Below are 23901 nucleotides of genomic sequence, written 5' to 3' on the forward strand. Positions count from 1 at the left end.
ACTTTTTTCCTCTCGCTACTCTATAAAGGTTTTGCCACCTCTCTCAGAGTGTCACCATTACCACAAGGCAAAGCTCGTAGATGGACCACTCTGAGTGGCCGCTTTCGAGTTCTTCAGTACAAGCTCTGAAAGCCATTTGAATGTAAGAACTGTAACCAGTGATAATCTGAAGGATTAAAATGCCCCGAGAGGACTGATCGCATGATCGGGGCCGGAGGTTCGCAGTGTTAATTTATCACACAGTCAGCAAGCTGGGAAGAAGTTCAACAGCGGTAAAAGTTCGATAATGAAAACCTCGGGTAACTGATGCCCGGTGGGGGGGGGGGGGGGGGAGGAGGAGGGAGAAATCCCATATAAAAATGACGGGGGTGCTCGTCGGAAATTTTGAAAAGAACCCCTAAGAATTACCTGGATCCTGTTTTGTGGACGTGGCTTGAATTTTTTTTTTTCACGCTTAAGAGGTACCAAACCCAACACAACACATTATTTCCTGTCATACTTTTTCGGTTCAATACCGTTTTGGCTACAAACAATCAATCAAAACAAACGAAAGAACAGTGTTAATCGTCGCTGTCGTCAGGGTTTCGCGTTGCATCGTTAGCGGCATCGCGCGCGCGTTTACGCGCGAGGTAGCGTTCTTTAGCTGACAAAACAGTTTCACCTGTACTGCGTTTGGCAAATTTGCTGAGACTTTCCTTGCTCAATGTTTCCTCCGCTTTTTTACTTTCTCTAACAATCTTTGCACTTTCGTTTTCATCCCTTTCGGCCACGGACCCATTATCTACCTCATGATCGTCCTCTTCACGGTGCTCGCGTTTCCGAACTCTGTCTCGTCGATCATCGTGCTTTGTTCGACTCCGCTCGGAATTTTCTGAGTGCCGGCGATCATCTCGGCTTGATCGGTGTCTCTCGGAGTGACTTGGATGTCTCTGACTTTCTCGATCCTCGAAGTTCCTACCACTATGTCGTCTTCGTTCCTTGTCGGAAGAATCCAGCGAGCGTCTTCGACGTTCCTCGTGTCCTTCGCTGTCTCTCCGATTCCGACTGCTATGATCGTGTTCTCTCGAATGCCGAACAGGACTTCTCGGGTGTCTTCGCATTTCTTCGTCAACAATTGAATGTTTCTTCCCTTCCTTATTTGTATATTCTTCGTGTTTTCTTTCGTCCAGGTTTTCTTGAGATGACTTCTTATCCTCTTGTTCGGATCTACCGTGTCTTTCCTTGTTTTGCAAATCTTTCTTCGTTGCATCCTCGCCGGTGAATGAGCCGCCCAAAGATACGTTTCGATCCAGAAGGTTTCGATAAAACAAACTCAAGTCCTTTTGCTTCGTCACGTCATTGGCAGCTGAAAAAGAAAACCGCTCAATAAATCTCGAGGTTATCAACACCTTCGCAGTGTTTACGTTGGCCGTCACGCAACGCTACGTGAGGCTAGAGGCTTTACGTGTTGACCCAGTCAGAAAACGATTCTTAGGGACGCATCAAAATTTTTTTGACAGGAGAGAGGGGAGAAGAGGGGTTGATTGAGGACTTTTCTGGGGCATGGAATTTTTTTCGCACTTTTAGGTTGTGCAAAATTTTCTTTGATGGGCAATTGCTTATGCAAGAATTTTTTAACATCAAAAAAGGACCTCGAAAGCCCCGGAAACTTTTCGGGCTCGCAAAGCCATTTTTAGTTAATCGACATTTAAAGACAGAGAGGTGTATACGCCTGAAACGTCTTGTTTGAAGAGAACCTCTGTTCATATTAAGAATATATGCATAACACAGCTCTGTAATCATAAGGATTGAGATTTTGCTACGGCTTTTCGGGTGCGAAAAATTTTCGGGACCTTCGAGAAACTGGTATCAGCTGGATAGTAGAAAACACTTGCTAAATTTTTGTTCTCCATGGCTTCGCTTGCACGATTTTTTTTCAGCAGTTTTTGCTGTGCAGTATTTTTTTGTTTGGAAATTGCAAAACCCTGCCTCAAAAAAGACAGGCCTATCCCTTCATACCTTCACAGGACTTATGTGGGTCGTCATGCAACATTTCTCGTTACGCAACGCTATGTGACGCTTGAAGCGCTCACTAAAAGCTGCGAAGGATAGAAAACATAAAAAAATATTTACCGTCAATGGCATCTTGACGTTTGAGTCTCTCTTCCTCCTCTGCTTGTTCTTGCATTTTCCTGCGGAATCTGATTTAATTTCAGTTAAGAAACACTCTCACAGACAACCTTTCGTAAGCGGAAACCAACCTTTGGTTACCAGACTGTACAATTCAATATCATGGTCCCTATATCCTGAATCCGGTTACAAGTCCATCACCAGGCTCCCTCCTCTAGTTTGCGAGGTTCCCCAAACAATTTGCCGGTAGCAATTTGTAGTTTCAGTTGGAGAGAGGCCCTACGAGTTTGTGTGTATTGCTGAAGAACACAACAAAATGGCCCCAGCCAGGGCTCGAATCTGGGCAGCTTCAAGCTGCAATTCCCAAGTACCGCCCGGGGCACTTATGAAATTCTGAGTGCTTAAGGTAGGGTGCCTGGTAGGTACGGGGCGATTCTTTCGTTTTTTCACACGGAAATAACAGTCGAGACAATAAGAAAGCTATAAGAAGAATAGTTGTTTTGTAATGCGGGTATGCTTGGAGCTGTTTAAAAGGGAAATAAACCACGGATACATGAACTCAATTAACTCTGGAGGCACGGTCATTGAGTAGGGAGGGACAGGCTGACGTAAATGGGGACGTGTATTGGTATGAGCTGGTATGGGGCACGCTGATTGGAATAGAGGCGCTTATTAATACAAACATGTTGAAAAGGGGGCACTGATTAGGAAGGAGGCGCTTATTGAAGGGAGGGTGTTAAATCAAATTTTAACTAGACTGCGAATAGTCCCTCTTTCACTTAGTCCGTCAAGTGTGAGAGTTTCTTTCGCGTCACACACGACGAGCTGAGCGAAATAGGGACTACTCATAGTGTAAATTTTAGAAGTAAATATAAATTTGAAAGGATACGCCTCTGTAACAAAAGCTTCTTTATCATCAAACTCTCCTTGCTCTTTTTCTCTCTCCTTCTGTACTTGCCGCTCTACAGTCCGTTCATAGTCCCTCTTCCTAGCAGCTGCTGACTTCAACAGGCCCGCAATGTACTTAGGCTAAGTTTCAAAAACAAGGCAAACAAAAAGTACCAGTGAAGATTTAGGGCCAGTTTTTCTGGACCCACCTCAGTTTTACTACACATTTACATAGGAAAAGTTGTCCCGTTTGAATCATGCCATCAAGGGATCCCACAGGCTCTGTACGCCCTGACCTGTCTTAATTCAGGCTGTGTGGCAGGCGTGTGCAGGCGTGTGACAGACGTTCAAAAGGAAAGGAGAAGGGAAACTAGTAGTGCAAAGTAGGTGACTCAAACTTATCTATCTTTCATCAAGGTAAAACGGTGGCTTGCCCTTTCGGGTCTTTCTACCTTCACAGTGAGTAACCTTCAACCCTTCTATGCAAACTTTATCATCTCTCATGAACAGTTCACTGCTTTTTAAATAGAAAGCAGGAAAAGTCCCAAGGTGGCTGAGAATGGAGGGCTACTCTTTCGCCACATAGACACACCCAAAATAATGTGACAGGTAAGCTTTGAGCTTGCTGTTTGCCTGCTTTAAATGTGTTGGCACCTCATCCTCAATAGGTGCACTTTATGACAAGCTTCCATCTTTCAATATTAATTAGTGCCCAGGGTCATCAGATTTGCTTGTCTGTGTAGTGCTCAGGGTACATGTAACAAACTGAGTTTATTTTGGAGTTGAGAATGATTCATTTTGTCAGGCTAAAGTAAAATTATATTCATTTGCCAAAAGCAGGTTAAAAATTTAAATTAAAAAAAACCAACAACAATTAAAATACAAAAGGGTATTTACTATTAAAAAAGACACATCCATCTAGTGAATATTATTTAATCATCAGTTTTCAGATCAAATTGAAATTTAGATGTTGTTGGTTTGAAGGGAGGAAAACTGGAGAACTATTCTAAGAGCAAGAATGAGCAAGGATGAGGACCTGCAAATTCAGTTTATACAATGCTGGGTCAAAGATTTGAACCTACTCACATTAGTAGGAGGCAAATGCTCTTACTAGTACCACTATTAACAAACTAAAATAAAAAAACTGCTCTCACTACTGCACCATGACCTTCCCTTCTTCTTGTGAACCATCCCTGCTGGGTTAATTTTCCAACTTCATGATTTGTAAGGCCCCGTCCTCACGTAACTGGATATTTTTGAATCCGCAACTTTTTCTTTCTGGATACGGCTTCTGTCCACACCTATCTGGCAAATTCAGCAGAGAATCCGGATATTTTTCAATCTGCTCTCCAGAGTGGAAAAAATAAATCCACAACGAATCCGATAACTTGTGGACAGCAAATCTGGATATTTTCAAATCCGATGACTTAGCAAAATTGTGTACAGTCTCTTACCAAGCAATAAACCAATATGGCAGCACAACATGTAGGCCTAGTTTCTCTAGAGTGAATCTGGATACCATCAGATGCATGTGGACAGGCAAATTCGATTTGAATACGCTACATGTGGACAGGGGAATTTTTGAATCTGGAAAGAAAAAGTTGCAGATTCAAAAATATCCAGATACATGTGGACAAGGCCTAAAATATAGTTTGTGCTCTTCATGTAATAATGGCATCAACAAATACTAAAAGCTACCTAATGGCCAATTCCCTCCATGATACATGCCTGCAAGGAGTCATCAGGAGTTTCATTAAGGGTTGGGCACCGGCAAATTGACTGGCTGTGAGGATGATTTTGCCCACCTGGTTTGATCATCTAGAGGAATGTTTTTCTTATAGAGAATTTCAGTTCAAAAAGTTTTGCCTCCCTGTGAAAACCAGTTGCCCTCCTGCGGAAAAAATTAAGGAAATCCCTGAATCATGGTAGTTGTATTCACTACATTGGACTGGATATTTGTTCTAATGAATACAATTACCTACAAGCACATCTCGTGGAGGGAATTGGTCATTTCTTTCTCTTGTTACAATAACTGTACACATACCTTTCTGTCCTTCTCTGGAACTTTTACATTCACAGCTTTCTTTTTCTCTTCCATTTCATCATACACAGCATCATACTCATAGACTGTTGGGTCATCCTTCAATGCTTTCTGAATTTCAATCTGTGTCTGTATAGAAAGTATAACAAAGATGCTTTTGAGTCAGGAGAGTTCCAAATTTTGCTTGGTCTGTGAATAATAAATAAGGACTGGGATACTTGTTGCTATGGACATTTTTTTCGAGGCCAAGCCCTGCTTTCTTTTCATACATGTACTACTAGTACCTTGAAATAATGATTCATTATCTACAAAACATGCAACAAGAAAAAAAAGTCATCATCCAGGAGAAATGATCTTGATATAACCCCAGATTCTCCAGACTAACATTTAAAGAAATGTAAGGATACACGTGGAGACATGATATTTTGAGAGTGCAACCGAAACAAAAGAGTTACACGTACCTGTTTCATTTGCCTCTTCTTTTGTGCTTCTTGAATGAGGGATAAATTCACTTCTTTGTGAGCAGTTTCCTGAATAAATTGAACCACACCATAACTATTATAATGAATAGACCTTAAATTACCTGTTTAAAGTGAAGAACAGTTCCCAAAAAATCTTGTTGGTCGTCTGTCAGCCGACTGTTGGTCAACTTTTGGCCAACTGTTGGCTGACAGTTGGCTATCGGTCTGTCAAATGTCGACCATCTGTTGGTTGAAAAATGTTAAGTTACAAACTGCCTACAGTCAGCTGACAGTTTTTGTTATGTTTCAGACTTAAGTGTTGGCTCACTGTCGGCCATGATAAGGACTATTATGACATATTTACATCTATAATCATCGTCCTTTTGATAAGATCTTACACTGTTTGTACACAATAAGAATAAATATTTAAGGCAAAAAACAGTACTCCTTGTTTAATTATTCTTTTACTATTTTATTATTGAAATAAAATTACCTCATCATCACTGGAATCATTACCAAAGACCGCCAGTTTCTTCACTGGTTTGTTTGCTGCCTTTTTATTTGGAATGATAAGTCCATACCTACATGTAACATGTACAGCGGAGTTAACGAAACACAGTAGAATACTGTACAGACTCGAGGCAGATGGAAGTGATCGATATAAATGTTGTATTCAGAGCACCAGCTACCTTTACCTTTCAAAATTTTGTAATACAACATAAAACCTATTGCAATTCTGTTTACATCGAACAATTGCAACAAGCAATTACTATGGAACAACCACGTAATTTACAGCTCAACCATATAATTTTTATAGAGCTCAAGTTTAGAGTTTATAAAGTTCGACCAACCTTTTTGGTTCTCCCATCTTGATAACAGCGTTTCTGGCTATTCAGTTTCCGAGAAAGAGTATCATTCTATCGTTAGCATTCACTTTTCTCTCAATAATCCGATAGTTCTTTCGATTTTCGATCCCTTTTCCACATGTTATGTCTGACTGTCGTTTTGATTGCTCGAAGGTCTTCAAATACAATTGAGCCCGTTAGTCAGCGGTCACATGGGCATTTATATACACGTAATTATTCTGTGACGCACTCGGTTACAAGCTCCATTTTCTCGCCAGCGCTTACTGGCTAGAATTTCAGTAAAGACAATTTTGCACGCTTCAGTTGCACTCACACCATATGTTCTAGCAAGATACCGTATGAAACAAGAAAATTAGGTAAGTTTTCAACAGGTTGTCCAAGTTATATATAGTTTGTAGCCAACAATCAAGTGGACCAACCTCATCCCCATGGCGGACGGGAAAGGAAAAAAGCCATGGGAACAAAGTTGAGTGTAGAGGGGTTGACGTCAGTTTTTCATGCGTCTGTCCTGTTACTGATCATGAATTTTGTCATAAAATTGTCAGAATAGCTGTTGTTGCAGTTATCAGAGGCTTGACACTCAAACGAGGCGACAGGGTCAATTCTGCATTATAATGACCCTTTCGCTTCGTTTAAATGCCTTTTAAAACAAAAGAATATTTGAGGGCAGACTCAACTGCAATAACAGCTCCGCAGACATCTTTGACAATGTTATGATGAAATTCATTGTCAATAACAGGACAGACGCATAAGAAACTGACGTCAATTTGATTTTTACAATAACAAATTGTCAACTTGTCCGCTGTCGTTCGTTGCGTCAACATCGCAATTCATGCGTCTGCCGGCTTATTGACAATGAAAATTAGCCAATGAGCGCGCGAGAATTTCCGCAGTTATTGCAAAAAAGAATATTGTGCTGAACAGGATTTCAGCGTCCGAAACTACTGAGATTTTCACGCTCGGGCAATAGTGCTTAGATATAAAGGAAAAAGTAAGAAGGCAATGCAATGTAAAATTAAATTCGTACCACGTCAGAAACTCATAGACAATCGATTGGGAGGAAATAGGAGGAATTTTAAACTAAGTTTACACGTCACTGTGAGGGTCCTGTAAGCGAAAGAAAATCTCGATTAACTATTTTGAGTACAGACAACGCATATTTTTTTCTACTTTTTAATTGATTTTAAAATCTTTTGTATTTAAGCGAACTCAAATATAATCGTTAGATGGTACAGTCTACATGGTTATGCTTTCTGTAGAGTATTCCTAGCTAGTACGTATGGATTCTTGCAGTACAATTGGCGTTTGTTTATAATTTATACTCTTATTAAATATTCTCTTAAACGAAAAGCTATTTTTTATAACTCGAGACTGAAAGCGTATATACATGTATACATGCCCGGCTAACAAAGAGTTAGGGTCAGGAATGACAATATATTCACAGCTCAAAAAACCTAACAAGAAACAAAACAGGTAGCCCGTGTTCAGTATCTCACTCTCCTGAAGAATATCGGTGATTGGGGGGAGGGGATGGGGAGAGGGGAGGTGTACGCGCCTCCGCCAGTTTCTCTAGGAAAAGTGGGTGGTTGTATACAGGCAAAGAAAAAACGTGGACGGACGAAATGCGTTTAGTCTAGTCATCATGTTAAAGAAACGTGTGCCGGTATAGCTTCATTAAGGAACAGTAGGTTCCCAATTATATACGGGTACTGAGCTACCAAGAGTTGCTGTCTTGGAAATGCAACAGGGAGACGCGAGTTATTGAACAACTCTGTCTTATACGAAATAATGTGTTAGCAGTTTGGGAGAATGGAAACGTTTACTCTCAGGTTTTAAAGTTCTAACTAGAATTCGTGTAGCGTTATCAGGTGCTCGTTAACGCGGTCACGCAACAAATGGCATACACGTAACCAGCGGACTCGTCAAGAGTCAGGCTTCATCTTGATACTGCATGTACGAACCAATGAAAACGTCCTTGTGTTCATCAGCCATTAGAATAAGCACTACATTTCCTCTCGAGTCACGTCTGTGATGAACAAGTTATGAATCAACACTCCCAGGTCCCACACGTCAGGAGTGGCCGCCTTTTGTATTCTTCCTGAAAAGTGGTTTGAATCTGGAATAAAGCCAAGAGAAAAGGTTTAACTTTCACATACCTCAAAACAAGCCAATATCATACACTTAATTACCGGTCTCGAGTTAGTTTTGCTTTCCTGAGAACCTCGATGTTTCCCAAGACAACTGAAGTCCGTAACAGCAGTTTCCACCCTGTATTTTTCACGTCCGGAAACTGCGTGAGAACACAACACTGATTACAAACTCTAGCTTTTGGAACAAGGATTTCTGGGACCGTTCCGCGGGAAACAACGTGGGTTATCACTGATAATCCACGTGATTAGTCTGAGTTTAAGACTTCTGGTTATACTTTTGACAGGTACAGAAAATTTATCACCTTCTTCGATGTATTTCAAAGCTACATGCTCATAGATGTCACGCACGTGTGCTTCCAGAACATGAAGGATAACTTCTGCTATTTCGTCGGTTGTCTTTCCCAGGAAGTAATCGCTAGCTCGTGCAAAGTGCTGCAGATCCTGCATGACTTGTACCTCGGTTATAACTGACACTGAAACATGCCTGCCTCGCGCCGTTTTCACACTCTTGAAAACCTTTTTGAATGTTAACACGTCCAGAGTTAACCTGTGGAAATTTTGCGGTTAGATTATAATTAGTCTGTTCCAGGCTTTCGATCAGTGGGGACGATCGTAAAAGTGGACGGGCGACGAGCGGGATCAGCGAAGAGCGGGATCAGTGACGAGCGGGACACCAGACCACACTCGTCGCCCGCGCTTTTTTTCGATCGTCCCCCTGACCGAGAGCCTGGAACAGGCTACTGTTAGATTTAAGAGGTTCAGTAAGTATCATGATTTTGCATGTGGCAAAAATTGCCGTGGCATTTTGAAAGGGGAGCACCTAAACTTACCGTGCGAAATACCATTCAAAATAGGTTCCTTCGAAATACTAATAAGGAGAATTCGACTTCAGAGGTTATCACAGTCGACTATACTCAGTTGCAAGCTGAGCCAGAGGAAATTATTTTGTTAGTGGTGAAACCATAGTTAATAGAGGGAAATTGTTATGAAACCTGACAAAGTTCTTTGTTGTGTGCTTCAGAGTGGTCAGTGTAGAACGCAGACTGCGGACTGCAGACTGACGATAAAATGAAGACTGCAGACTAGGGGTAAAATTCAGACGGCTGCAGACTTTTTAACTCCGTCGTGTTGCTGTTTCCATCAACTAAGAGCAAACCGTAAACAGGCTAATCGAAGCGTTAGCCTCGAGTGAACCTGAGTGATATTCAGGCTGAACGTTAAAAGAAGTTGTTAAAAACGTCTGTAGACTGCAGTCCTGCATTTTACCCTGGTCTCCAGTCTGTATTTTACCCTTAGTCTGCATTTTAACCCCGTTCTGCAGTCCGCAGTCCGCAGTCCGCAGTCCGCAGTCTGCGTTTTACACTGCATTTTGCTTCGGTACCAAATATGAACGATAGTTTCCAGACTCAAGAGAGACCCGATATCGTGATAAAACAACGTGATGATTCTACGTTAACATTTTTCAGGCCGACATTAATTCGCCATTGACTGATAATAGCCTGTGATGACCAACTCCTTTTTAAGGAAGAGGAACTGTATCGCCGTAGAGATCACTGAGCGATAAAAGAAGCCAGGAGTCCACAGGCAAGTCCTTTTTCTGGAAATAAATGACAAAAGTTCGCAAATTATAATAAACTTTCGTCTAATTCGTGATGTCTGTGGCATGTAACCAAATATTCCAGTTTCACGTATCCTCATTCCAAATGGAGGTGTTTTTCTCGGGCACGCGTCTAGAAAAACATGTTTAAAATGCCAGAATATGTTTGTGTCTAAAATAGTCGGATCACGGTCAACACGGATTTGTAAATATAAAATCAAAACAGACTAAGGAATCTCGAGAACGGACTCAAATATCTCTTGATACTGGCTTTTGTGACCCAATTTCCAACGTAATCATTAAATCATTTATTACTACGTAATTTGAAAATTTTTACCATACCTGTCAACTTTACTCAGTCCTGCCCAGGCCCACAAACATTTCCAGTTTCCTGCCACGGCCTTATACTTCTGAGTCCTGGGAATACAACATCCCCCTGTGACAAGATGTGTATGTATTGATCTTTCAGGTATACAGTTATGATATCACATAGTGTGCGCGATTAATGGCATTTAATTATTTATCAGATCGCAAGTAAATTAAGCCTTCTGAATGGAAGAAATGGTAAAATATGGGGTGTAAGAATTCTCATCGAAAACCAGCTCAATTTTGTGATCGCTGACAATCTGATTCAAGACACTGTTGGAAGTTCAATGCATACCACATGTAGTGATCACAAAACGTCTCTCGTATTTTGAAACCAACAGGACGGACATCTTAAATTCTAGTCTGCTTCAAACCGTGTTTACTCTAAACAGTGTTTTCTGCTACTGTGGAAGGCCCTGCTAAATCGATAAACAGTTGCCAATAAAAACAAACAATAATAACCCAAAGGGAAAAAAAAATATAATATTCAATACTAAAGTACTGCGGACTACGGGGCTTGGGAGACGAATTTTCAGTGTTGATGCTATAATACGAACTATCTATCTTCTTTAATTCGCTATTATTAAACACGTCAATCTGAATCTTTCAGTTAGTTGGTAGAGAGAAGCATCATTTCAATCATTAGCTTCGAGTGAACCCTAAAATATACATACCAGTGTTCAATTATAAATTTCAAAATCGGAAAATATTTGTTAACGAATTCAGATCAATACAATGAAACAAAACTTTACCTGACACAACGACAGCCTCTCTATCGCTTGCCATGTGACAGTTTCCCATTCTTCAGATGTTTAAGCTCGATTTCGCCTTTCCACTGTGCAGTTCAACGAATTATTTACCTTTCAGACCAAATAATGTGCGGTAAGCTGACCTGAGTCTCGAGTCTCGAGTCTGACTGCGAGAAAGGCTTGCTCAGTTTAACTTAGAATAATATTCTTCACGACCGAATATCAGCCGTTTATTGATAACACTTCTATTCAGGCCGCACAAGGTATGGCATGGCATTATAAAGTCGAGAATGATGGAATTATCGGCAAATATTTGACATTCCCGAACGAGTTAATCATTGTTGTATGTCGGAATGCATATAGAGGCGTATTAAATTCATCCGGCTTGACACAACGTCACAAGGAAGCTAAGCTATTTTAAAATAACACGAAACTGCCAGAAACGTGCGCTAGGGATTTCGCTTCAAACAAAGCACGCTCCTAAAAGTTCATGCAAAAACGTGCACAGGAAAAATTGAACATCGAAAATATTGGACGGTGATGTTGGGCTGGACCCCTGTATTGTACGCACAACGAAAACGAGATAAGTTTATTTCGGTTACCTGTTTTTTTTTTATTAGTTCCGTTTTTGTGGCGCCAGCCTTGATCAACATAAGAACGCAAGGAAGAATACTAGTGTTAATCGGTCGTTGAATAGATGATAGTGACAAAACACATCGGTATGAATTGAATTCAAGACCGAGGTTTTGAAGGTGCATATGGATAAGGTTACAATAGGTCAAGTAAGTATGGGTGATGACACATTACCGGACCCAAACTCGCAATTATTAGCCAATCAGAAGCCGTGTGTACTATCCTAATATCCGCGAATGATATGGCTACCACATCGTGCTCACTTGGCCGAATTTGGGTACGGTAAATATCATGTCTGGCTCGTTTGGTCTCGCAATGGATATTTTGGCTCGACTACGTCTCGCAAAAATGAGAACCATGGCGAGAACAAACGAGCCTCAGTGATATGCCACGGAAGCGTACCAAACAGGTATGATTAGATATAAAAACAGTAGGACAAAAACGAGCAAGTGAATGAAGGAATGAACAAGTGAACGAAAACAGAATAAATCAACGGATGAATGGCTATGGAAAAATAAGTAAATGAACGAAAAAGGAGAGAACGAACAAATGATTGAGCGAAAGAATGATTTGGAGAATTGGAATGAAGGAATGAATGAAAAAGTGAAAGAATAAGCACGTATAAAGACTGTAAATGAATAAACGGATATATGAGAGCGAAACCAATGTAAAGATGTGAAAACAAAATTTTCACCGTAAAAGTAAAACCTTCACGTACGTCATGGGAAAATCCTGATCGGTAATGATCTAAATTTAAGTCCTTTCACATTGTTCAGAGCCACATTTAATCTTTGATAGTATTCTCTACAGCTTGACAATGCATATTAGCTCATGTTTTCAGCTGTTGCTGTTGTAAAAAGGTCGCTCAATTTTGTCAAAACATATTCAATACTGTGAAATCTCGATTTTTCGAACCTCCAAGGGAAAAGCCAGGGAAACGAAAATTAGCTCGAAAAATCGGGTAGTTAGAGAAGTCGGGGATAAAATTCAGTGCACGATTGAGACGAAGGAATCGGATTTTGGTTCGAGTTATCGGAGGTTTGAAAATTCGAGGTTCGACTGAGAAAATGGGATCCAACTGCAATTATCATAAGTGTTGAACAGCTTCAAGGGTGTATTATGATGACAGCTAAGCCATAGAACAGCAGTACCATCTTATTTCCGGTATAGGCCCACCAACCTCGTGTTTTTCTAAAATGATTAGTTTTTATTTATTTATTTGTTTGTTTGTTTATTTATTTATTTATTTATTTATTTATTACACAAAACAAAACATTGCTGAAACTACTTACAATAAAAACTACTACAAACTTAAGGACAATTTGATTTCTATCATTACTTACAACATTGTCATTTACCCTACCTACTTACAAAATGAATGTTAATACAATACAAAATTGGTACACTGCTTACAATAATATTTTTGAACCTTTCAAAGAACAAACCAAAAAATAATTAACAGGCACACTACTATAACGTTAATACTAAAATAATAACGCACACACACCACTAACACAAAGAAACTAACGCTAATTTCAGAATCATGACATTATATCGCTAGAGCTTTTAGGATGCATTACACAGAAGAAAACTATCACAACATGAAGTACAGAAACTCGAAAAAAAAAAAGGGAAACATGGCACCGACCTTAGCTTTCATTATTATTCCTACGCCTCTTCTTTTCGTGTCTGTTACATTTCAATTCCTTTTAATACCTGAGCATTTAATTTTCATGTTATCAGAGTGGTTATCAATCTGTGGGCAGGACGTATATCCAAGTTATCGCAGAAACGGTAATTTAGTTAAGTACTTTTGTAACCCCAGGCCTTCGATTACGGGACAAGGCGACTCAATGGCGTGCCAATATCTTTACTAATCGTCAAAGAGCTCATTAAAATTAGATGGCAAAGTAAACAGAAAGTTTTTATGAATCAGAAAACAGCTATTCAGATCCAAGTGGTTAACTGAGGGCAATTCTCTCCCCTTCTTATGCAATGTGTATTCAGGCATTACCTCCTTTAATTAAGTTACCTGCACTCGATCGAAGTAGCACTAGTCTTCTTGTATTTTCTCAATTTTATTTTGTAAATTTGTTTCAGCAAACCATGTTATTTCGTAATATATTCTTAGGTTTTTAGTTTATAAATTCGAATGAAAGGAGAGTGACCCTTGAATGGAAATTAAGTTTCTCCCTGCTACTATCCTGTCATCTTTTTGCTCTGTTGTTTATATTTTATTTTTATTTATCTATCTATTTATTTATTTCTTCTTTTCGTCTCTTTTTTATTGACTAATTAATTGCTTCCATCAAGCTTTAGTGCCAACCTATCTTCTGTACTTAAACATTACTTAGTTTTACTCAGCTTGATTAGCTTTATAGTTATCCTAAGTAAACATTACCTCTTTTTTGTATCAATATATTATATTGTAAAGTTTAACTTTTTTTTCTATTTGGTAATAAAGCTTCTTGTTGTTGTTGTTGTTGTTGTTGTTTATATATATATATATATATATATATATATATATATATGGCCAAGTAGCATTAAACTTTAACATAATTCAGTCTTTAAAACAGTAGTTACATATCGGTTTTTATACAGAGGGAAACACTTAAACGAAAGAATTAAAGTCTAAAAGTGATGTCGAAGTCCAAAACAGGCATTTCTTTCCGGTGCAGCTGTTACGTTGTGTTTTAGCACTAAGAGCTTGGACTAAATCATCGATAACTTATACAGAGAGCATTAGCCCGTTAATGGTGCCCGTTCTTTTGATAAAACAAATGATCAATTAAGCCTTGAGGCATTTTGAGCACCTTTACGAAACCACAAACTGTATTGGCAAACAAAGATATAGAACAGACTTTGAAAGAGTTGTCAAAAATTGCCTTGTCATCTCAGGCTGTTTCACTGAAGTCTTTTCACTTCCATAGTTTCAACGGGCGAAAGAAACTGAAGTTATATTCAAATTTTCATGACACGAAGTAACAAACAGAGTGGCTAGTAATAGTAGTAAACCAACCTCCCTCAATATTACAAATTGAGGTTGTGTTATTTCAAGAATAGTACACTTTCTCAAAATAATACTCAATAAGCGAAAATATTTAGGCTGTATGTTAAACTTGATTCACTGTACAGTGAGAAAGCTGAGAATAATTTACTAAATGCTTATGAAATGCTACAATGCGATTTCTCAAACCTTCGATCTTTCAAACCTTCTGATAATTCGAACCAAAGGTCGTTTCCTCCCCTCACTGCCAAAACTGTAATTTTACCTCTTTTTCCTCTCTTTTCCTTTGGAAGTCGAAAAAACACGATTCCATTGTAGTCGACATAAATACTATTTCGCATTCATTTTTTTACATGGACAACTGCAACAATCTTGAGTAAAGCTCCAAAAAGAGGACAAAAAATGCACCATTGCATAATCAGAAAAGTTCAGAGATCCCACAGCAAAACAGCCCCATACAGTTAAACAAACAAGTGAAAGATATTTATCGGTAATTTTCTTTGACCCAATATTCGAGCTGACTTAATTGACCAAGGAAGCAATTTACTTGTAGCGAGAAAACTATGAGTAAATATGATGCGTTATCTTTACCCTGAACGCAGCTGGAAACATCGATTATAAATGGAAAGAACATCACTCAGAACTGAACAAAACCAGCATTACAAAATCGTTGAAGTTGTTGAGCTTACAGCATATGCCAGTCTTGACGCATCACGTAACGCATCATCACATAACGCATCACATAACGTAACGAACGTTTAGAACAGCCACTCACTCTTTAGAAGAGTGAGCAAACCTTATTTTAATTCGTCGATTTTAGGCGAAGTAAAGAAAACGTTTTATCTACGCTGATAACATATCACGTCATGTAGGAGGCTTATCTTTTCAGCGTTCGCTTACTGCTCCGCCTCGCGAAACACATTTCACACTTACTGTATCAGTTAGAGTAGATAAAAGACAAGTACATTAAATGGTCTTTTCAGCGAGGGTTAAGAAACGTTTTTGTCATCAACGTAAGAAAACAGGAAATATACGAGATCTATTCATTTTTGTCTGCTCCCACGTACTGAAAGCCTCATAATTTAAATCAAGTTGACGAGATTGCTTCCGAAGGGTTTAGTTTGTCTGGCATTCTTATCAAACACGGAAATTTTGCGTGACTCCCAACAAAGAGTGGACTTTTGTCAAGGGCGTTATATAAAGGTGTTTTTCTCTTAGTCAAACCATTCGGTGTAGGTTTAACCTGGCTACTTTCAATTTGGTTATTTTGCGAGATTTTGTCTGCGGAGTTTGGGCAAAAGCAGCTACGTCACAGAATGAAAGGTTTTACATTGTGTGTGATTCTAGTCACGTTGCTGTGCTTTTTTCTTAGCACACTTGAGACAGAAGGACAACTGTCATTTACCCCAGGCTGGCCAAACGGAAAACCTGGACGCTCTTTAGAACAGGTGAGTACTGAACTTTTCCAGTCCGCAGGAGTTAAATTTCGGAATGAGAGATGTAACTTTGTTAGTTTTCTTGTGCGGGGAGGGGGGGGGGGGGGGGTGGTCGGGACCTCCAGATTCCCGTACCCTGCTCTCCCGCTTCCCGTACTTTTATCTCTCGACTCCCGCCCTTGTCCGTCCTGCTCCCGTCCCCTGTAAATAAGGAAACTCTAAACACATCCTAGTCATTTAGCTGCGCAATCTTAAGGCGTTTCCTCTCCCTTTGTTTCCTTTGTTTCCAGCACTGCTCCTCGTTACGTAACCAAGGTAAAAGGGTTTCCAATTTTACTGGAAGTAAGCCTCAGTTATTATTAGCTCAAGGGTGAATTTTCGTTTGTCCGTCAGCCGAGAAGTCTCAAAATAAGCTAAATGTTAGTTAAATAACATTTTGGGTCTTGTTTTTGAAAGTATTTTATGACAAAAATTAGCATTTTACATTTCTCTCCCAATTCCCGCCCTCTTAGAACTCCAGCTCCCTCCCCTGACTCCCTCCCCCTACTTTCCCGGGCTCCCACCCCCTGTCCCCCCCCCCCCCCCCCCCACCACAGACACATACACACACACTTTCTTGGGCGTGTTGATATGAAGAGTAAAGAACTCCAAAGAATCCTTGGAAAAGGTGCATGTATATATATGAGGTACAAATGATTTCTACTCTGCAAACTGTTTTCCTCTGTGCAACATTTTGTTATAGCATGCGTAATTCACCGAAACTTAGGGGTCCGTATCGCAAAATTCGGATCGCCCGCTCAGGGAATCAATGATAATTATCCCTTTAACATGGGCCAGTTTGCTGAGTAATAAATTTCAATATCATTGTTTTTTGAATATTCGTTCAAATGTCACCGAAATTTCTCTTGTTTCATTTTTCAATTAGCAAACGTTTCGGCCATCTGATTGGTTATCATTGTCTGGGTGGACCCGGTTTCAGTAAACGCACTGTAAATATCAGGGCATTTGTCAAATTTCTCAGTGGTTAGTTCAACAGTTACAGTAGACAGTAAAATTTGGGCCTTTGTGAGTTCAAAATTTGGTCTGCCCCTGCCCAGTCAGTTACCACCATGTTTTAAACATTTTCTCGCGACTAAGATATAACTCCAAACCATGCAAAGTACACATTTTTAATAAGCTTAAAGACAAAAAATTATGGAGAAAATACCTGTGTACTCTATAACTGTATTGTAACCTGACACCGGCTGATTAAATCTGCCGCCTGCTGGGGAATTCCAGGGCTTACTTGAGAAAAGATAACTCCTACAAGAACTGATCAAAAGGAATAATTTTTACATTTTATAAAAGAAGACAAATAGCTTGCTGGGATAAGCATAGAGATTTTTGAAAAGTTAAAAACACATGAAATGATGACCAGTTAAATCTGATACAGAAAATCTAGCATACGTTTCAATACATAACTTCGACAGAATGCACTGCATGGAAAAGGTCTATGCTTATCCCACAGGACACTAAGAACAACAAATCCTGAAAATTTTAGCTCAATTGAGTAAATCCTTCCCAAGATATCTTTTCTCGATGGCGAAAATAACTCGTTTTGAGAAAACGAGCTTTAAACTTACAGTAACAGTACTTGTCAAAATAAAACTTCAGTACCTTAAGATTCGAGTTCCGTGAAAAACAAAACTTCGAATTTCTTTCAGAATTTTAGGTCCCGCCTTAAAGTCCTGGGCTTATATAACTTCATAAGGGGTTTTGGATAGGCCTGTCACGGTTGTGCTCGTAAAATGCTGGAAAAATGCTTACTGGAATCAGGCCAAAAATTTGCAAAGAAATTGCCAAAAATCCAAAGAGTTGCCACCTAAATTTCAAAAGTTGCTACCTCAACTTCTAGATATTTTGATATAAACGGTAATTAAAAGCTTTATTTTTCGTTCTTCACAATAATTGCTAACAACAGTCAAGAAAAATACTGTAGCTTGAAACCTAGCTTTGAAGAGTAGCTCGCAAATACGAGCGAAATTTAAGGACACTCTTTAAGTCTTACGGAATGGATCATTTGACGTCTCGCCGAACGTTGTCAAATGAAGTGACAGATTACGTTTCGAAAAGTTGACAAACATTAAAAAACAGCCCACAAATTGAAGTTTTCTATTTCAAAATTCGTTGATTTTTTTCGTGCTTAATATATGCTCTAAACTTTTATTGTGCTCAAAAGTTGCTCAGAAAGGCAAAACTTGCTCGAGGTTGGTAGAACGGCAAAATGTTGCTCAAAAGCCGCGAAGCCCGGGGGGTGGGGGAGGAACCTTGTAACCGTTTGGGCTTAAACGTGGGATTTTACGGTATCTGCTAAAAGTTTTCCGTTGTGATTAAATTAATATAGATAATGGGTAATATTTAGTTATCACCAATAACTTTAAGTTAGCGTAATTCATTTGGACCCTTTTCAAAATTTAACCATTTTTCATTTGTTTTTAAGGAAAATTTAAGAAATACAATTCCAATTGACGATTCACCAATAGAGCAGAAGAGAACTGACATTGTGATAGAGCAGCCGGAGGAAAAAAGACATGAAGTGACTCGAAGTAGACCGAAGTTTTTCGGATGTGTCTGAAAACGTTTGAATTAATAGCGAATACAATTATTTGCAAATTGATGCTGCGACTACTTATATCTAGTTAAGGTAATGATTCTAAAATATTCTTGTCAAAGATATGGCAGGCTGATAAACCGAGAAAATTTATTCTACCGCTGTCTTTCAGTATCGTTTAATTAAAGAAAAATAGTACATGTGTAATTAATGTCAAAATAAAATACCCTTGACTGCAGGGTTGCGTCACAGTCATATAATCAAACAAACCATAAATAAACCGAATCAACGCGAGTCTGTCAAATGTTCAAATGTCGTTGTTTATAGTGGTCAATGCGCTTAGCCAAGAAAATATCAAGGTACTTACCTTGATAATCTCTTGGCTTAGCTACCGCCACTTAGCCAGTTCACAGGCATGCCACTTAAACGGAAAGAAACAAATATATCAACTAAACATAATAGGCTTAAAATTCCAACCGGTTGGTTATTTACAAGCATGACCGAGGAGTCGAACTAGAGTCTGCCGCGAAACAACTCCAGCTTAGTGGTCAGAGCGGAACTTGAACCCGACGCCCTGACCTCTCGGCCACGCTGCCTCCTCCTGTACTTAGCGAACGTCAACCAGCTCATGAGGAGTCTTTGTTCCAGCCGAGAGAAGTTCAAGGTGAGGACCTTGACTTTCTCTTGTTCGGCAGCACATGACATTTCAAAATTTTACCCACCATAGCCAGTTCCCTGGCTGAATATAATTCAGCACTACAATAGCTAAGAAATATAATGTCTGCAGGTCTTCACCTTCTTATCGGTGCTTATATACATATACTGAGCTTGTTCCCAGACCTCTTCGACCACGTCAGCAAGAAGAAACGGAAGGCTCTGGGCACGAGAATCCCTTGTGCTAAGGTGTGACACATAATTTGTGACGACCACCTCGATTCGATGTTTAATATACTAGCTGTTACCAATGGTCCTGACTTCTGTCTACAAACATGTGTCTTCTTAAAGAAGAGCGTAATGCTAATAAAACCACAACTGGAGGTGTAGTGGTTCTCCCAACCAACAACAAGCTAGCTAATAAATTATAAGAAGCAAAAACAAAATGACAGATCTATTCAGTAAAGCGAGAGTAAGTTGTTATTTTTAGTGGCACTTACAGTGATTTTTCTAAACAGTTTGGCCCTTTTCAACACTGTTCAATATCGAAAACAAACCAGAAATGAACAAATATGGAAGAGTTTTTGGCTAATTTCAAAGTAGTGAGTGGGTAAGACCGGAAAGGAAATACTAGGTATAATGGACGGATTTATCTTGGAAGATGCATCAGTATATTAAATACATCTAAAACGTGCGATATGTCAACATAATATGAAAAATGGCCTTATTGACTTGAAAGTCTGAGTTATTTTCGGCGTGTTTGATTTGGCATTTCAAACGTTCTTCATAAACCTTTGACGTCTCTTTAACGGTTTCAGTTAAAAATTGGTCAAAGCTCGAACTCAAAAAGACGTTACATTCCAAAAGGTTGTTTACAGCTGTTTCATTCACCAGGAAGTTGGAAAGATTCCTTCCAAAAAAAAAACAACAATAACTTTTCTTGTTCTAGTTTATTTCCATGCAGCATCCTGGAAATGGGTGAGTTTTAATACGTTTTTTAGTCGAGTCATCACTTCCACCCAAAAATAAAATTGACGAGTTTTTTTATGGTTTGCCAAAAAAAAAAAAAAAAAAGAAAAGAAAAAAGAAGAAAAGAAAAAATCGCAACTTCTTGTAGCAAGCGAATAGGCATTTAGTCGATATTTTTCAACTGATGTATATTATTATTGTGAGTGATTTCACGAGGAAGGATAGAAATTAGTAGAAAAAAATTGTATTATTATTAAGTCAGAGGTGCCAATGTTCTTTACAAATACATTGCACGAGGAGTAGGTAATTTATCCTGAAAAGTCTAGCAAATGTTTCCCAACTGTTCCGGCTTGTTTTTGTTAAAGTTAGCACAACATTGACGATCTCATGTCATCTACTACTGCTCTATTTTTAAACAGGGAAGCATTTAAAGTGAGTAATTTAGCCTTTGACCGGTCTATTTTGGCTGTATTTTGCAAATCCATTTGTCAGCGCGGTAAAAAGCTGTCACATAAAAGGAAATTTAATTGCTGAAACTGTTTCTGGAAGAAGTGGTTCATTGAAACAGGATGCTCTACTAGCCTACCTTGTTTTGAATTATCGAAGGTCAGAACTGATACAAAAGCTGTGCCACACAATGCTTTTATGAACACAGTTAATAAGCGTTTTCAGGTGCTGTACGTGTTGAAAAACGTCGACCAAGAGATTCCGTTTTAATATAATTTACAATTAAAGTGAAAAAACGTTCTCTGGTTAAAAAAGATTAAGAACATAAGCTTTCGGCTATCAGTCTATAGCCTTTAACGAAGGTTATAGACTGATAGCCGAAAGCTTATGTTTTTAATCTTTTTTAACCAGAGAAGGTTTTTTCACTTTAATATGTCTTATCCTGGTTACAGCTGTATTTTTACTCACAATTTTCATTGTTGCTCTGGGAAGCGGTTTCGCACTTGTTCTAACACCTTCTAGCTACTAGTTAATGTTAAAACGAATCGCATTCAACGGCAAGATTTATATAGGTGTTTTATAATCAGCTTTGAATTTTTCAGTACACGTAATGTAGCTTTCCTAAATATTGAAGAAGTCCTCAAATAAACACAAACACACGATGTCTAGCTAATCATATGAAACTCGAGTTTTACATGTACCCATAATATAGGAAGGAACTGGTTCATTTGACGAACTAATCAGGGATATTTATGAGACTTTCAGTTGAGAAGTTGGGGAGTTGAATATGACATCTTTATATATAGTTTATTTATTGCGGAACGGGCGAACAACACCTGAAATTAACCATAAACAGCAATTTTCACCACTTCTCAATTACTACGAAACTAATATTGAAGTAGTAAATCTGAGTATTACATCTTCAAACACGGTTCTGTTTTTCGACGGAATTCACTCATTTAACTGAATAACATCTCTTTAACAGCGTCTCTTAGTCATAAGCTCTTAAATGTCTACAAGAAAGAGTTTGGCATGCTTTCGAGCACGGAGTATCATGAAGGAAGGTATATCAATCTACTTTGTTTCTCGATCACCACACACGTTGCTAAATAAAACTCAATTCCCCGAAGGAAATGTTGACTTAACGGCTTCCTAAACTTGGTCTGCTGATTGCTTGTACGTCATGTTTACGTCAGAGTGTGGGCTGCCCTACATTAGAGGCGTTATGTGTTAAAAGGAATCTTTCTTCATCTCAAGATATTCAGTTTTAAATCAGTCTTGGGCCTGGCAGACTCCTTTGTATACATCTCTGGTACAGTCATCGAAGACAAGTGCACAACATGAAACGTTTTGCTTGGTTTATCGTTCTAGTATTGCTCGTTTTCATCTTGTTAGCCATGCATGACACAGAAGGACAACTGTGTTGTCGATTTGGAAGATTTCGAAGGACAGGCCGTTCTTTTAAGATCGTAAGTAACCCACAGATCATGATATCTATACAGCCGTTAAATTCCAGAGCTTGATGAAATATATCCTCCAGGAATTTGGAAATATTGTTTTCAGTGAAAGGAGGAAATCTCTCAGAGAAGATGTACCAGCTCTGTTAAGCTGTAAAATGGCAATCGTTCTTGCAGTTAGTTCCAGAGAAATTTTATGCTATTAAAAAGAAAAAGAAAAAAAATCGATCGCCGGAAAAAGATCGAAGTGTTTGACTGCTAGCATTGTTGCATTATTTTTATTTAACTTGATGTTTAATCCATAATGAAATTTAAACTTTAACAGGGACTTAATGTTTTTCAGGGGCATCCAAGGAACGAGATTTTAAGTCATGATCCCAAGGTGGAATCAGAGCATCAACGCGAAATCACGAGGAATAACGAACAAGGGGAGTTCCAATGGAAGGAAATCAATTGATGAAGGGACTGATAAACGCTTTGGCCCGCTTCAGGAAGCTTTGCAGTCCACCTGCCGGTTAACATAAGCCTGACTGGGAATAACAAATCAATTAAAAATACCGATAGCCTATGTCGATTTTGTACTAGGTGCTTGTAATTTATTTCGTTTTAGAAACTAATCAAATAAGTCTTAACCGATGTCAGCATGCCTGTACGGGCTGCTGTGTAATTACGAGGTTTAAGAAGTGTCAAGAAATGCGAGAACTTACAGTGCAATGAGAAAATGACAGAAAAGTAAAGAAAAGTTGATAATAAAACGTAAAATAAAGTTCTTAATTTGCAAGTGGACGTGTTTCGTTCATGAGAGAGATCAACTAAAGATAAGATTTTATCCCGTATTTGCCAGCCAATAATTAAGTTTTAGTGGCTCACAGATGGCTCTTGATAATGTTATCAGGATATGAAGGTGTTCAAGGTGTCTTTGCGACAGGAAACATGCAGGCGTGAAATTTTACTTCACTGCTTACTTTTTAACACTTCGCCGGCCTTGATTTTAACTTTTTTCTTTCATCATTTGTTGATCAGTGGTTTTGGAACTTTGATAAAAACAGTAAACTGACGTAATCTTGCCATTATCTGCTACTGAGTTAATGTTTCTATTTTTCCCCACCGGGTTTTTCTGGTTAGCGCTTAGCTAAAATTACAGTTTTACTGTAGATAACCAAGTTTTAATGAAATACGTTTGGTTTCCACAATTATCTTTGATTAACCCACTCGATAAAGAAGCATCAATCACTATATTCACTGAGATGAGTGAGTTTAAGCTCGCATGTATACACCTTTTCACTGAGATGATATTTAATTTTATTTCTGCGAACGGATAACCCTTGTTTGCTGTCAGAGAAAGTCGTTAAATCTTAATAAATGGAAGAACTTAACTAGAGTTTTTAGCCAGAGTAGGACGACATCATGTCCGCAGCTTTATTTATAATTTAAACGCATTGATTAAACCTCCAAAAGGTAATTTATATTTAATATGCAGG

The 23901-nt window shown here is 38.8% G+C and overlaps 2 protein-coding genes and 2 long non-coding RNA genes across 5 annotated transcripts; 2 read left to right on the forward strand and 2 right to left on the reverse strand.

Annotated features, from left to right (window-relative positions):
* Nucleotides 1-418: 418 nt before the first annotated feature.
* LOC110068782 (uncharacterized) lies at nt 419-6544 on the reverse strand. The gene is made up of 7 exons (XM_020776189.2): nt 6351-6544; nt 5993-6080; nt 5500-5568; nt 5042-5167; nt 2999-3138; nt 2113-2180; nt 419-1345 (listed from the first exon to the last, which is right to left on the reverse strand). Exons 1-7 carry the CDS (start codon nt 6365-6367, stop codon nt 561-563), a joined length of 1293 nt encoding a protein of 430 aa, XP_020631848.2. The 5' UTR covers nt 6368-6544; the 3' UTR covers nt 419-560.
* A 1105-nt stretch (nt 6545-7649) lies between these two features.
* On the reverse strand, nt 7650-11685 carry LOC110068785 (flotillin-2a-like). 2 transcript variants are annotated; one of them, XM_020776195.2, is made up of 4 exons: nt 11231-11651; nt 10455-10548; nt 8818-9062; nt 7650-8481 (listed from the first exon to the last, which is right to left on the reverse strand). In XM_020776195.2, the coding sequence occupies exons 1-4, from the start codon at nt 11277-11279 to the stop codon at nt 8369-8371; spliced, it is 501 nt and encodes a 166-aa protein (XP_020631854.1). In that variant the 5' UTR covers nt 11280-11651; the 3' UTR covers nt 7650-8368. The 2 variants fall into 2 exon arrangements, with proteins under 2 accessions (XP_020631854.1, XP_089136248.1); XM_089280122.1 differs by lacking the exon at nt 7650-8481 and having other exon boundaries at nt 8488-9062; nt 11231-11685.
* Nucleotides 11686-16071: 4386 nt separating this feature from the next.
* Nucleotides 16072-19131, forward strand: LOC149097773 (uncharacterized). The gene is made up of 2 exons (XR_016204301.1): nt 16072-16315; nt 18783-19131. It is a non-coding gene; the product is annotated as an uncharacterized LOC149097773 (long non-coding RNA).
* Nucleotides 19132-22226: 3095 nt separating this feature from the next.
* On the forward strand, nt 22227-23201 carry LOC149097774 (uncharacterized). The gene is made up of 2 exons (XR_016204040.1): nt 22227-22432; nt 22764-23201. It is a non-coding gene; the product is annotated as an uncharacterized LOC149097774 (long non-coding RNA).
* The last annotated feature ends 700 nt before the right edge of the window (nt 23202-23901 follow it).

The sequence above is a fragment of the Orbicella faveolata genome, unplaced genomic scaffold, assembly GCF_042242905.1.
Source record: "Orbicella faveolata isolate gen_17 unplaced genomic scaffold, um_ofav_v1 contig_47, whole genome shotgun sequence".
NCBI classification, from domain to species: domain Eukaryota; kingdom Metazoa; phylum Cnidaria; class Anthozoa; order Scleractinia; family Merulinidae; genus Orbicella; species Orbicella faveolata.